We start from the raw sequence: 15981 nt of genomic DNA, 5'->3' as shown, positions 1-15981 counted from the left end.
ATGGAAAGTGGATGCTCTATCATTCAGCTGGAAAACCCTGACAGTTTATGCCTTCCCTCCACTGCCTCTTCTTCCCAAGGTGCTCCTGAAAGTCAGACGAGAAGCCAAAAATTATCCTGATTGCCCCAGAATGGCCCACGCCAGCACTGGTACCCAATCCTAAAGAGCTTGTCTCAAGGCCCAGCCTGGCCTTTACCTCAAATTCCTCATCTTCTGACTCAACAAAACAGTCAGATTCTGCACAGTCAACTCAGAACCTTAAATCTGGCTGCATGGCAGGTAATATAGACACTCAGACCACACCTCTCTCTAAAGCTGTTATGGATGTCATTTTAGAAGCCAGGAGACCCAGCACTAGGAAATCTTATGCAGAAAAATGGAAGAGATTCTGTGCTTGGAAGCAGGCACAAGGGCTCGAACCACTTTATACCTCAGATTTTACAATACCTAACTGAGATGCTGGACAAAGGCCTATCCTTCTCATCTATTAAGATCCATGCCTCTGCCATTTCAGCTCATTACAATACGGAACCTCCTATTTTTTCACATCCACTACTAAGACAGTACCTCGGAGGGGCAAAAAACATAAGACCCCCAAGGAGAGCACCAATACATACTTGGGACCTCACTTTTGTTTTAGAAAAGCTCACACTGCCTCCTTGAGCCAGCCAGCACAGCTGATATAAAATTCTTATCATGGAAAACTGCTCTGCTCCTAGCAATAACTTCAGCAAGAAGAGTCTCAGAGTTACAGGCATTAATGGCAGTGGAACCTTTTATCATTTTTCACCAGGACAGGGTCTCTCTAAGGACAAACCCAACATTTATGCCAAAGGTGGTTTCCAATGTGGCTCTTAACCAAACCATTCATTTGCCATCTTTCTATCCAAATCCCCAGAATAAAGGGGAGAGACTTCTGCACTTGTTGGACATACACAAACAGCTATGATTCTACTTGGACAAAACAAAAGCTTTCAGAAAAACTGAGCAACTGTTTGTAGCCTATGCTGCAGGATCACAAGGAAAAGCCCATCTCAAAGCAGACACTTTCAAAATGGATAGGACACTGCATTCGCTTCTGTTATGCACAACATGGCAAATCAGTGCCTAAGGGCATTAGGCCACATTCTACCAGAGCAGCAGCCACTTCAGCAGCCTTTCTCAGGGGAGTACCAACCAAAGACATTTTAGAAGCTGCAACCTGGAGTTCAGTGCACACTTTGACCAAGCACTAGCACTTACCTCTCTACTCTAAATCCAGAGCAGGCTTTGTCACTGCAGTTCCTCAGGGCCTGGTAGCCTCTCCTAATCCTAATTAGGCCCAGCCACCCAACCTCAGCTTTGGGATTCAACCCAAGTGGTAATGACTGCAACTGTGAAACACGATGAACATAGTACAGTTGTATACCTACCATAAATGCAGATGTTCGAGTGTATTCACTGTTGCAGTCCAGGTTACCCACCCACCATCCCCCTTTTCATTGCTGGGACTTTTCTGTACTTCTGAACTCTATACAACCTATGTGGTATATTTGCTTGTAGATGAAGGAAATGTTTATTTTACTAAATGCATGCTTTTTGGCGTAACTTTTTTCAGCCTTCCTATCTGGGGGCATCTGACATCTGGGGCAAGAAAAACTGAAGAAAATGGCGTCTGTTGCATCTTTTATACCCCTGGCGCACTGACATCAGGGAAGAGGCGACAGCAACCGACGCCAGACCTAGACTTTGGAACTCGGGCCGACTGCGAGTAGCCTGCCAGCAGGGTAACCCAAGTGTAATGACTGCAACAGTGAATACACTCGAACATTTACATTTATGGTAGGTACACAACTGTACTTTTCCTCTGATGACCAGGATTTACCCTTATCTATCTATGAGGATTCTGATGCAGAGGACTCTATTCCCTCTGCTCCCCCCCCCCCCTGAGGATTTCTCTTTTGGTGAAATCTTGCATACACTTAGGGAGCATTTCCGCTGGGAAAGCCAGGATTACTCTGATTTCTAAAAAGAGGCTCAGGGATTTCTTACTTCTGAGCCAACACCGGCCTTTAGCTATTCCTCCTGTACTAGACATTGTTGATGTTGCCTTTTCGGAATCTAGCTTGGCCCCTGACTCTTTACCTCCTGCTCCCGGAAAACCTGATAGATAACAGGGTTCCTGACTCTCACAAGTTCCTTTTTAAAAATTCTATTGTGGATCCTGAGACCATTTCACAGAGACCCAAGGGCATTAAGGCTACTTCTGCCAAAAATCCTACCCCCTCTGATAGAGATTCCAGGGCGCTGGATAGATGGGGTAAGAAAGTATACACTTCTGCAACCTTGGCCATTAGGGCTTTAAACTGTCAGTTTCATATGTTAAGGTATCAGCAGCATATTGTTGGATTGCTTAAACAGAAAATTATGTTGATTCCTGACTGTGCTGAAAATAAGGATTTACAGGATTTAATGCATTCTGCTGAACAAGTTGGAAAACATACTTTGCAAAGTGGTTTTGATTCACTAGAGGCATCTTGCAGGGCTGCTGTCACTGGGTCTGTACTTAGAAGGCATACTTGGCTTAAGGAGCCAAGTCATGTTAAAACTAAATTACTGGATGCTCCCTTAAATCAGGACCACCTGTTTGGCAACAAAGCAGAAGAACTGCTTAAAAAGATGGCGGAAAAAGCTAAATCTATGCAAACTGTTAAAGGTTTCCTACAAGTACAGCCTCCAAGATTTAGTAGGCATTAGCCCTCTAAGAATTGGTCCTTTCCTGCCTCTTCCAGGCCTTCTCAGTCCAAACCCAGAACCAGCAGAACACCCAGACTTCAGTCCCAGGTTACACACAGGACTAAGCAGTGGGGGGCTCCCACTTCCAAATCGGGGAGTAGTAAGACTCCCCCCTATGGTAAGCTGTCTCAATGACTTAACTTTAAAACTTCCAAGCACTTCTCAACTGACTGCTCCTTTAGGGGGAAAAATTGCTCTGCAGGCAAAAAACTGGGAACTCATTACCCAGGACAAATGGGTTTTAAATATAGTTCCCCAAGGATACATATTTCACTTCCACACGTTACCAACCCCATATGGTTGGCCAGATCTACCCCCAAATCAGTGGGCAGAGGCTCAAAAACAAGTGCTCTCTCTTAAGCATAAATGCTATTCAAACTGTAACAGAAGAGGAAAAGGGACAAGGTTTCTACTCAGGACTTTTCCTGGTACCCAGAAAAAACAATTCATGGCATCCTATCCTGGACCTTTCTATCCTAAACACCTTTTTGGTGATCTCAAAATGCAAGATGCTAGCTCTTCACCTGTTGCTTCCTATGCTAAGCAAGGATGCCTGGTTGGCAACACTGGATTTAAAGGAAGCCTACCTGCACATCCCAGTCATGGAATCTTGCAGAAGATACCTATACTTCAAAGCAGGCTACATGCACTATCAGTTCTCTGCACTGCCCTTTGGCTTATCTACTGCGCCCAGGGTATTTACAAAGTGCCTAGCTCCAGTCATTGCATTTTGCAGGCCAAGAAATATTTAAATATACCCATACCTGGACGATCGTCTTAATTCAGGCAGAAAGCCCAGGACATACTTTTGAATCATCTGGCATTTGTACAAAAGGTGCTAACTTGTCTGGGGTACACCATAAGGGAAAAGAAATCACAGCTAGTCACCAGTTCGCCAGTATCAGTGAGGTGCTTTCACAGCCCTCTGATACTAAGCACTTCAGATTCGCAGGCTCTACTGAGACCCATTCCAGAGTCTGGTATGCCAAGTAGATGCTCTTCAACTGTGGAACCTATGGATGTTCCCTACCTTTGATGGGTATGGAACCGCTGTGTAGGCAATTCATCTCCTTGTGGGTATTCAGGACTACTGACTTGCATGTTAAACCTGGGCGCCATCTTCTTATTCCGCTAAGGCCCAAACTCAAACCATGCCTAGAAAACCGGATGCTGTGACCGCATGATCAGATCTCTCATGCCTTAAAAACAAATTATAAGAATGGCTGAAGACCTTATTACTTTAATCAGGGACACCAACCTTCCTCCCTCTAAGTAGACCTAGGATGAATTTGCTTATGATACTAATGATCAGGATTTTGAAATTTCTGATGTTCATAGTGTTTCACTTTTGCAGTCATTACACTTGGGTTATCCTTGTTGGAAAGCACTTAGTCACAGAGTTCCAAAGTCTAGGTCCTGACGTCGGGTTGTTGCTACCCTTCCCTGACGTCCAGTGTGCCAGGGGTATAAAAGCATGCAACCCGACACCATTTTCTTTCCAGTCTTTCTTGCCAAGCGCGGGTGCCCGAAACAAAAGCAGTTCACAAGTGCTGATTCGTCGTCACTCCTGAGATTTTGAAATAGAGTTTCAGGAACCAAGTCTTCAATAAAGCTAAGTACTCTCGTTAGGGGAAACTTTTTCTTACTTCCAGACCGATGTCAGTAAAGTTAACAATTGTATTTCTTGTGGGAAGCAAATACCTCCTAAGGACTTTCACTCTTACTGTATTCCTTGCCTAGGCCCTGACCAATTTATGTGTTACCCCGTTTCGTCGGTTTTGTGCTAGATTCAACAAACGCAGTATTAAGCATCTGTTTGATTTTGCTTTGGTACATTACTTTGGCGAAGGTTTAACTACATAATGCTGTCGGAACAACCGACGCGATCGGAATTCATAAAAAATCAAAGACAAAGAAAAGGACAGGCATCCGAGGTTCCAAAACCGGCCATTTACCAGAAGCCTCTTCTAGGCCAGTCGCCGGTTCTCAGTGAGGCGCTTCGCGGCCCCTGACACCTTCGCTACCTCAGAGCCACAGGGCCGTGATCCGACTCCCCATGCGGAGGTTACACCCCAGGCCTGTAATGAACTCAAGGTATTACCGTTTCGGAAACTATTCCCTCTGTAGATGGGTCTGGGCAGCTGAGCGAGGCATCGGTTTCTGAGGGATTGTTTTTCGAAACCTTCACGGCTACTATTAAGTCCACTGCAGCAATAGCCAAGGCAAAGTCAAAAACATCATTAAAGACAAAGGAAACAAATACAGCAGCAGCATTCTCCTGGACAGTCATCCATGCCACAAAGAAATAGATGCTTAAAATGGCGAGGAGACTTAATTACTTTGATCAGGGGTTCCCATCCCCCTCCTGATAAAAGGCCTAGGCAGGACACTGACTATGAGTTCCTCTGACTAGGTTTTCTCTTTCCTCTGGATTCCTCTTCTGCTAGATCAGGGGATATTCTCTCCCTCCTCCCTATGAGGACTCTGATGCAGAAGAACCTATACCTTCAGCCTCTCCACCTGAGGGTTATTCTTTTGGGAAAACCCTGCACACCATGAGGGAGCATTTCCACTGAGAAAGCCAGGATTACTCAGAATCCAAGAAAAATGCTCAGAGACTTTCTTTTATTGCCTCAGCACAGGCCCCTGGCTACCCCAGTTAGCGATATTTGTTAAGCTGATGTTTGATGTTTTCTCTGAATCCAGTCTGTCTCCGCAGATTCTTTACCCCTGCACCAGTCAAGCCAGACAAGTACTTCTGGGGTCCCTGGACTCTCCATAAATGTCTTTATAAAAACCCTGCAAGCAAGTGGACTCCAGAAACAATTTCTCAGGGTCCCAAAGGGTTAAGGCTTCCACTGCTAAAGACTCTGTCCCTCTGATAGGGGATTCTAGAGCTCTGGATAGATGGGGGAAAAAAGTTTACACCTCTCTGCTACTTTTAGCTGTAAGGGGCTCCTAAACTGCCAGTTTCTACATGCTTAAATATCAACAATACCTCACATGTCTTTTGTTAAAAGCAGAAAATGCTTACAAACTCAAAGTCCTGATAGTAAGGAAATGCAGGATTTATTGTACATGCAGCTGAACAAGTGGGAAAGCATACTCTGCCCAATGTGGTTTTTGATTCATTAGAGCTTCCTTTGTAGAGCCAGCAGTTACAGGCTCTGTCATTCAAGGCATACTTTGGTTGAAAGAACAAAGTTTACCTGAACATGTTAAAGTAAAAATTATTATTGGATGCTCCACTACAGCATGATACTCTTTGTTTGGGTGTTAAGGCAGAAGAGGTGTTAAAGAAAATGGAGGATAAAGCAAAAATCAATTACAGACACTAAAGGATTTCTTACAGGTTCAAACTACACCTAGGTTTAGCAGAAACTGGCCTTCAAAACAATGGTGGTCCTTTCCGGTGTCAGACAGGCCACAAAGAGAGCAGATGCAGACGTAAAGAGAGGCAGATCTCCGCCAACAAGAAGGCTCCTGTACAGACCCTAAACAATGGGGTGCTTCCAGTCCCCAGCGAGGAGGAGAAGACAAATCACAACCTTATAGGAAACCCGATCCCAATGACTTCCCTCTACAAATGCCAAGCACTTACAACCCTAGGGGAAAGCTAGCACTTTTCTGGCCTGAATGCAAGGCACATAAACCCAGGACCAAAATGGGTAGTGAATAATATTGTTTCTCAGGGTTACAGGTTTACTTTCACACCCTTCCAAAAATCAAAAGGTATGCTGGACCTGCCACGAAAACCAATGGGCAGAGAGGCACAAAAACAAATTTCTGCTCTCTCATGGACATGGGAGGTATTTGGAGAGTTACCACAACAAGAACAGGGACAAGGATTTTGCAAGAGACTTTTCCTAGTACCAGAAAAAAGGACCAGAAAAAGCCTGGAGAGCAATACTGGACTTGTCAATCCTAAATACTTTCCTGGATGTTCCAAAATTCAAAATGTTAACATTCTCGCAGCAACTTCCTACTCCATGCTGGGCAAGAAAGGCTTGGCTGGATTACTTTGGACCTCAAGAGAGCGCATACCTGCATGTCCCAATCAGGACAATCTTGCAGAAAGACCACTCAGATTCATAGCTGAAACCTAATGCATTACCAATTCTCTGCACTGCCCTCTTTGGCTTATCTACAAGCCCAGTGGTCTCGCTACAAAATGCCTGGCACCAGTAATTGCATTTTTGCAGACAAAGAGGAATTCAAATATATCCCTCATTACTTGGACGACTGCCTTATTCGAAGCAGAGAGAGCAACGGGACATTCTTCTAAAACATCTGGCGCTTTGCTTAAAAAAGATTACTAATTTGCTTCTAGGGTACACAGTGCAAACAAAAAGAAATCAAAACTAGTGCCCTCTTTCAAGTGATACAATTTTCCTGGGTGCAAGCTTTTAAATACAACTGCCCAGATGGTTCATCCTCAATGCATGTGACAAGCAAAGGCAACTGACTCATTACTTTCAAATGATGGCGGCAAGACCCAGCTCCCTGCAAGAAAAATTCTGCAGGCCCTGGAGCTTCATGGCATCCTGTATTCTACTAATCTAAGTATGCAAGACTGCATATGGAAGAAACTACAATGGTATCTAAAAAGTGTTTGGACTCAATATTGCCACAGCCTAGGAAACAATAATAACTTTTAATTCCTGCCTACAACAGGAGTTTGATGGTGGTCCCGGCGCTTTCACCACAGCAAGGACATGTGCCTTTCACGTTACATCACAGCCACAGTAGACAATAAATAAATAACAGATGCATCTGATTATGCCTGGGGGCACATATGGCAGGAAAATGTATTCAGGGCACGCGGGCATTTAAGGAACAAATGCATCTTCCGCATCAATCAAAAAAGAGATGCTAGGCTGGCCTACCAGAATGCCCTGACAGCTTTCAAGGACCTACTACATCCAGGACAACTATTATTAAAGATGGAGAATACCACAGTTATAGCAGGTACATAAACAAGCAAGGGCACATTCCTACTCCCCCCTCTGCCCGGGCAAGCCATGACTTTGTGGAACACAACTTACTGACCTATCAAGAGGTACATCTGCAGTAGCAATTCCTGCCAGAGACGAGAAAAATACACTGGCAGACCCGAACTAAGCAGAAATCTCATGGATCCTCATGAATGGAAACTAAATCCACAGGTCTTCCAGCACTGAGTAACAAAGGAAATGGGGGACATTCCAGACATGGGATCTTTTTGCCTCCTCTCACAACTGCCAACAACAGAAATTCTGCACAAGAACTTATCACTCCACCAAGCATGTGGAAAGTGGATGCTCTATCATTCAGCTGGAAAACTCCTGACAGTTTATGCCTTCCCTCCACTGCCTCTTTCTCTTCCCAAGGTGCTCCTGGAAAGAGTCCAGACAAAGAGAAGCCAAAAAATTATCCTGATTGCCCCAGAATGGCTCACGCCAGCTTGGCACTGGTGCCCAATCCCTAAAGGAGAAGCTTGTCTCAAGGCCCAGCCTGGCCCCAGCACCTCCAAATTCCCTCATCTTCCTGACTCAACTAGAAACAGTCCAGATTCTGCACAGATCAACTCAAGAACCTTAAATCTGGCTGCATGGCAGGTGCACATAGACACCTCAGACCACACCTCTCTCTAAAGCTGTTGGTGGATGTCATTTTTAGAAGCCAGGAGACCCAGCACTAGGAAATCTTATGCAGAAAAATGGAAGAGATTCTGTGCTTGGAGAAGCAGGCACAAGGAGCTCGAAATCCACTTTATACTCCTGCTAGATTTTACAATACCCTAACCGAGATGCTGGACAAAGGCCTATCCTTCCTCATCCTATTCAAGATCCATTACCTCTGCCATTTCCCAGCTCCCATTGGCAATACCCGGAACCTCCTATTTTTCACATCCACTACCTAAGACAGTTACCTCGGAGGGGCCCAAAAGACTTATAAGACCCCAAGGAGAGCACCAATACATACTTGGGACCCTCACTTTTGTTTAGAGAAAAGCTCACACTGCCTCCTTAGAGCCAGCCAGCACAGCTGCTGATATAAAATTCTTATCATGGAAAAACTGCTCTGCTCTAGCAATAACTTCAGCAAGAAGAGTCTCAGAGTTACAGGCATTAATGGCAGTGGAACCTTTATCATTTTTCACCAGGGACAGGGTCTCTAAGGGACAAACCCAACATTTATGCCAAAGGTGGTTTCCAATGTGGCTCTTAACCAAACCATTCATTTACCATCTCTTTCTATCCAAATCCCCAGAATAAAGGGGGAGAGACTTCTGCACTTGTTGGACATACACAAACAGCTATGATTCTACTTGGTTGAAAACAACAAAAGCTTTCCAGAAAAAACTGAGCAACTGTTTTGTAGCCTATGCTGCAGGATCACAAGGAAAAGCCCATCTCAAAGCAGACACTTTCTGCTAAAATGGATGGAGGACACTACTGCATTACCTTCTGTTAAGTGCACAACATGGCAAATCACAGTGCCTAGACGGCATTAGGCCACATTCTACCAGAGCAGCAGCCACTTCCAGCCAGCCTTTCCTCCAGGGGAGTACCAACCAAAGACATTTTAGAAGCTGCAACCTGGAGTTCAGTGCACACTTTGACCAAGAAACACTAGCACCTACCTCTACTCTAAATCCAGAGCAGGCTTTGTTTCACTGCAGTTCCTCAGGGCCTGGTAGCCTCTCCTAATCCCTACTTAGGCCCAGCCACCCAACCTCAGCTTTGGGATTCAACCTTGAAGTGGTAATGACTGCAGCTTAATGAAACCACGATGAACATAGTACAGTTGTATACCTACTATAAATGCAGATGTTGGAGTGTATTCACTGTTGCAGATCCAGGTTACCCACCCACCATCCCCTTTTTCATTGCTGGGACTTCTTCTTCTACTTGAACTCTATACAACCTATGTGGTATATTTTGCTTGTAGATGAAGAGGAAATGTTTATTTTACTTCAAATGCATGCTTTTTTTTGAAGTATTAACTTTTCAATCAGCCTTCCTATCTGGGGGCATCTGACATCTGGGGCAAGAAAAACTGAAGAAAATGGCGTCTGTTTGTGATCTTTTATACCTAAGGCGACTGACATCAGGGAAGAGTGGGCGACAGCAAACCCGTATCCAGACCTAGACTTTGGAACTCGGGCCACGACTAAGTAGTAGCCTGCCAGCAGAATTGGCAACTCCAAGTGTAATGACTGCAACAGTGAATACACCTCGAACATTTTACATTTATGGTAGGTACACAACTGTACTTTTCCTCCTGATGACCAGGATTTTTACTCCTTATCTATCTATGAGGATTCTGATGCAGAGGACTCCTATTCCCTCTGCCCCCAGGGATTTCTCTTTTGGTGAAACCTTACGCATACACTTAGGAGACATTTCCGGCTCGCTTGGGAAAAGTTTACAGGATTACTCTGATTTCTAAAAAAGAGGCTCAGGGATTTCTTACTTCACAGCCAATACCGCCTTGACTAACTAGCTATTCCTCCTGTACTAGACATTGTTGATGTTGCCTTTTCTCGAATCTGGCTTGGCCCCCTGACTTCTTACCTCCTGCTCCTCGAAAACCTGGATAGATAACAGGGTTCCTGACTCTCCACAAGTTCCTTTTAAAAAATTCTATTGTGGATCCTGAGACCATTTCACAGAGACCCAAGGGCATTAAGGCTACTTCTGCCAAAAATCCTACCCCCTCTGATAGAGATTCCAGGGCGCTGGATAGATGGGGTAAGAAAGTATACACTTCTGCAACCTTGGCCATTAGGGCTTTAAACTGTCAGTTTCATATGTTAAGGTATCAGCAGCATATTGTTGGATTGCTTAAACAGAAAATTATGTTGATTCCTGACTGTGCTGAAAATAAGGATTTACAGGATTTAATGCATTCTGCTGAACAAGTTGGAAAACATACTTTGCAAAGTGGTTTTGATTCACTAGAGGCATCTTTGCCCAGGGCTGCTGTCACTGGGTCTGTACTTAGAGAGGCATACTTGGCTTAAGGAGCCAAGTCATGTTAAAAACTAAATTACTGGATGCTCCCTTAAATCAGGACCACCTGTTTAAGGCAACAAAGCAGAAGAAGAACTGCTTAAAAAAGATGGTAGGAAAAAGCTAAATCTATGCAAAGCTGTTAAAGGTTTCCTACAAGTACAGCCTCAAGATTTAGTAGGCATTAGCCCTCTAAGAATTGGTCCTTTCCTGCCTCTTCCAGGCCCTTCTCAGTCCAAACCCAGAACCAGCCAGAACACCCAGACTTCAGTCCCAGGTTACACACAGGACTAAGCGAGTGGGGAAGCTCCCACTTCCAAATCGGGAGTAGTAAGACTCCCCTATGGTCAAAGCTGTCTCAATGACTTAACTTTAAAACTTCCAAGCACTTCTCAACTGACTGCTCCTTTAGGGGAAAATTGCTCTGCAGGCAAAAACTGGGAACTCACATACTCCCAAGGACAAATGGGTTTTAAATATAGTTCCCCAAGGATACATATTTCACTTCCACACGTTACCAACCCCATATGGTTGGCCAGATCTACCCCCAAATCAGTGGGCAGAGGCTCAAAAACAAGTACTCTCTCTTAAGCATAAATGCTATTCAAACTGTAACAGAAGAGGAAAAGGGACAAGGTTTCTACTCGGGACTTTCCTGGTACCCAGAAAAGACAATTCATGGCATCCTATCCTGGACCTTTCTATCCTAAACACCTTTTGGTGATCTCAAAATGCAAGATGCTAGCTCTTCACCTGTTGCTTCCCTATGCTAAGCAAGGATGCCTGGTTAGCAACACTGGATTTAAGGAAGCCTACCTGCACATCCCAGTCATGGAATCTTGCAGAAGATACCCATACTTCAAAGCAGGCTACATGCACTATCAGTTCTCTGCACTGCCCTTTGGCTTATCTACTGCTTAGAAATTGGTATTTACAAAGTGCCTAGCTCCAGTCATTGCATTTTGCAGGCCAAGAAATATTTAAATATACCCATACCTGGACGATAGTCTTAATTCAGGCAGAAAGCCCAGGACATACTTTTGAATCATCTGGCATTTGTACAAAAGGTGCTAACTTGTCTGGGGTACACCATAAGGGAAAAGAAGTCGCATCTTGTACCCTGTCAACGAATTATATTCTTGGGAGCAAGCTTGAACACAACTTCCCAGATGGCTTTCCTCACGCCAGAGAAACTAATTTGACAACTTACTTAAAACTATTGGCCACAAAAAACCTGCTATCCGCAAGGCAAATACTGCAAGCCTTGGGGTTCATGGCCTCCTGCATTCTCCTAATTCCATATGCAAGACTGCATATGAGGAAACTACAGTGGTATCTAAAAAGCCTATAGTGTCAACATTCTCAGGATCTAGAAGCAATGATTCCTATCCTATCTTGTGTACAGTTAGAGTTCCTTTGGTGGGCAGAGGCCTGCCACCAAAACTAGGGACTACCATTCACTCTACCCCCTGCCGCCCAAACCCTAAGAACAGACATATCAGACTATGCATGGGGTGCTCACCTGGCAGGGAAGTGCATTCAGGGCAAATGGGACCCAAGTCAAATGCACCTGCATATCAATCAAAAAGAAATTTTAGCTGTACAGAATGCTCTGACAGCCTTCAAGGACCACATTCTTCCAGGACAATTAATGGTAAAGACAGACAGCACCACTATTATGTGGTACATAAACAAGCAGGGCGGTACCCATTCATAACCCATCTGCAGACTAGCCATGGCTCTGTGGAACATAGCCCTGAGCTACCAAGTGCATCTACAGTCTCAGTTGCTGCCAAGAAAACTAAATACACTGGCAGACGAACTAAGCAGAAATCTCATGCACCCACACGAGTGGAAACTGGAACCAAAGATTTTCAACATGTTGATAAACAAATGGGGGAGCTCGGATATAGACCCGTTTGCCTCCCCCCAGAACTACCAATTGCACAAATTCTGCACAAGGACTCCCCACAAACAAGCTTGGAACGTGGATGCCTTGTCCTTCAACTGGAAAAATCTGTCAGTTTATGCCTTTCCTCCTCTGCCTCTCCTCTCCAAAGTACTACTAAAGATCAAACAGGACAAACCAAGTACGATGCTGATTGCACCAGACTGGCCACGCCAACACTGGTACCCCCTCTTGCGCAGTGCATCACTGCTGGCTCCATGGCACCTGCCTCAGACCCCTACCCTGCTGTCACAGCAGGAGGGACAGATTCTGCATCCTCAGCTTCAAACCCTGAACCTGGCAGCCTGATTAATTACCTAATCTCTCTATTACCATCCCTCAGTATACAAGTGTTGGATGTCATTTTGGAGGCAAGGAGGCCTAGTACTAGAAAATCTTATGCTGAAAAATGGAAAATATTCTTTGCCTGGAACCAAACTCAAGGGATGGGCAATAGCAGCTTCAATTTACCTCAGATTCTTCAATACTTAACTGAGATGCTTCACAAGGGCCTTTCTTTTTCCTCCCATCAAAATTCATGACTCAGCCATTTCAGCTCATTACAACACGGAACCAGCCCTCTTTTCTCATCCACTGCTCAAGCAGTTCCTCAGAGGGGCCAAAAACTTAAGGCCACCCAGGAGAGCCCCAACTCCAGCCTGGGACCTTAACTTTGTATTCGAAAAACTCACTCTACCTCCTTTTGAGCCAGCTGCAAGTGCAGAGTTAAAATTCCTTTCTTGGAAAACAGCCTTTCTTTTAGCAATCACTTCAGCAAGAAGGGTATCTGCGTTACAGCCCCTTATGGCAGTGGAGCCTTTCATCATCTTTCATGCGGACAGGGTGTCGCTCAGGACCATTCCTTCATTCATGCCAAAGGTAGTATCCAGTGTGGCTCTTAAATCAGTCCATTCATTTGCCAACCTTCTTTTCTAATCCACAGAACAAAGGGGGAATGGATACTGCACTTCTTAGATGTGCACAGACAACTTAGATTTTACTTGGACAGGACTAAACCTCAAAGGAAATCTGAACAACTGCTGGTGGCATTTGCTGCAGGGGCAGAGGGGAAGGCTATTTCAAAGAAAACCATTTCGAAATGGATAGGCCATTGCATTCATTTCTGCTATAAGCACCATGGAAAACCCATCCCACAGGGAATAAGACCACACTCAACCAGGGCTGCATCTACCTAGACAGCCTTTCTCAGAGGTGTCCCTACCCAGGGACATCCTAGAAGCTGCTACCTGGAGTTCTGTACATACTTTCACCAAGCATTACCATTTGCCAATTTTCTCTAAATCCATAGCTGGCTTTGCCACTGCAGTCTTGCAGGGCCTTATAGCTGGTCCTAATGCTATCTGAATTTCTCCTCCCATCCTTAGCTTTGGGAATCTACCCAAATGTGATGACTACAACAGTGAAACACGAAGAACATAGTACAGTTGTGTACACTTAGCATAAATGTGATGATTGCAACAGTGAATACACTCTAACATCTACATTATAGTAAGTGTACCCAACTGTACTTTCCAAGGATTTGGGATAATTTGTTTCACATTGATATGAACAGATTACTGTAAAAGTTGTAAATTCTGTGCAAATGCAAGGACTGTGCGTAGACTGCTATGAATGGGATTTTGAAATATACTTGTTCACTGGTCTAAGTCAAAACTTATTGCCTGGTCAGCACTCTTTTTTTTAATATGAAAATGTATTTTCATGGTGCTAGCCATGAGTATTTCAAGTATGCCATATGAAGAATAACTTTGTGCTGTCAGAAAATATTCGGAAGAGAGATTAAATAAGCATTTCACAAAGAAACAATGGGAGGACATATGCATAGTTCCCAAATATTCAACAAAGTCTAGAAGATTTTAGATTTTTGCCTGGAAGTGCTTGCATAGAAACTTTTATACCCCAAGCATACTCCAATCACTTTTTTCTCTGGTAGCTGGCAAATGTTGGAGGTGTGATGGGGAAGAAAGAGGTACTTGGGAGCATGTTTTCAGAGTGTAAGGAGTTGGCAAACTTTAAAAGTTCCCTACAGAGTACTCGTATCAGGAATACTGGGTGAGGAAATGAGTGTAACTAAGAAAATTATTTTTTTTTTAGTTCGGTTACAGAATATGAGCTGCTGTACCTAGTAAAGCCATGTTAAGTTTAATTCTTATGTCTGCCAAAAAACAGTAACTAGAAAATGAAAATTAAAGTCTAAACCAACCTTACTTGGAAGTAGTGAATATTATTAACAGAGATGAAACAGGGATTGGGTTCTTAAGAAAATGGTAGGAAAACAATTACAAAGTAAAAAGTGGAAATTGTGGGAACAAATACATGTAGAAAAATGTTTTGGAGGAGGAATGAGGTTTAAGAAAAGTCAGGACTTGAACAATTTAATGTTGCTTTGATTATATCGTAGAGAAGAATATATGTGATGTGTAATCTTTGTAAATGTGAACTAGTTAATATGGCTTGTTTACTTTTATGTAAATATACGTTTGCCAGTGTCACAACTGATAATCTAGTAAAGGTGTTTAAAGAAATAAAACAAAAAGAATAACTTTGTGCATTTTAGTGTGTTAGAATTTCATCTAAAAAAAAGTGAAACATCTGATTTGGTTTATGATAATTTTGTTTAAGTAGCTGTTTCTCAGAATGCCCATTTGGCATGGATGACTTGCGTCTCGCCATTGTGAAAAGGTTTACTGTCCAGAAAAATGTGCAGTCTTTTTTTTTGTGGGGGGGGGGGGGGTTACATTCTGGATGTTGGTGTATTTCAAAACTTCCTGGCTGCACCACTATGCATGTGTCGCAGAAGTATTGCCTTTGTTTTTGTCCATTTAAAATAAATGTATGCATGTAAACATACTGAAGTTAGGAATGTACATAATCTTTTACTCTCTTATTCAACAGCCTGTTAGAAGACAGTCTCTTACATCTCCTCCTCCTAATACTGTTACATGGGAAGAGTACATCTCAGCTGAGAATGGAAAGTAAGTCTTTTATGGAAAGTATGAATTGTGTACTAGTGTTAATGTTTCCATTTTTGGTTGTAATTATCCATTAGTTTTAACAAAATGATAGAATTCCGAGTCAAAGTTAAACATGTCAGCAGATGTATAACAGGATATGTAAAAGTACTCAAAGTACTTTTACTGAATGCATTTTTGTCCAAACATCCTTATTAAATTTACAAATATGACAAAGGCAATCTTACATTTATATAGATGAAAAACATATAAAATGATATCACTTTAG

At 43.4% G+C, this 15981-nt stretch overlaps 1 protein-coding gene across 4 annotated transcripts in view; it reads left to right on the top strand.

The window, feature by feature from the left end:
* The window catches only part of ANKRD13C (ankyrin repeat domain 13C), a 714089-nt gene that overhangs the window by 576986 nt on the left and 121122 nt on the right, over positions 1-15981 (top strand). For all 4 annotated transcript variants that reach the window (XM_044085814.1, XM_044085812.1, XM_044085813.1 and 1 more), the window contains exon 10: positions 15637-15716. In XM_044085814.1, the coding sequence (XP_043941749.1) occupies positions 15637-15716 (80 nt within the window). The remainder of the gene's footprint in view (positions 1-15636; positions 15717-15981) is intronic.

The sequence above is a fragment of the Protopterus annectens genome, chromosome 10.part0 (assembly GCF_019279795.1).
Source record: "Protopterus annectens isolate FY-2018-M chromosome 10.part0, PAN1.0, whole genome shotgun sequence".
NCBI classification, from domain to species: domain Eukaryota; kingdom Metazoa; phylum Chordata; order Ceratodontiformes; family Protopteridae; genus Protopterus; species Protopterus annectens.
The sequence above is the reverse complement of the archived record's forward strand: the minus strand, read 5'-3'. Positions and strand labels throughout refer to the sequence as shown.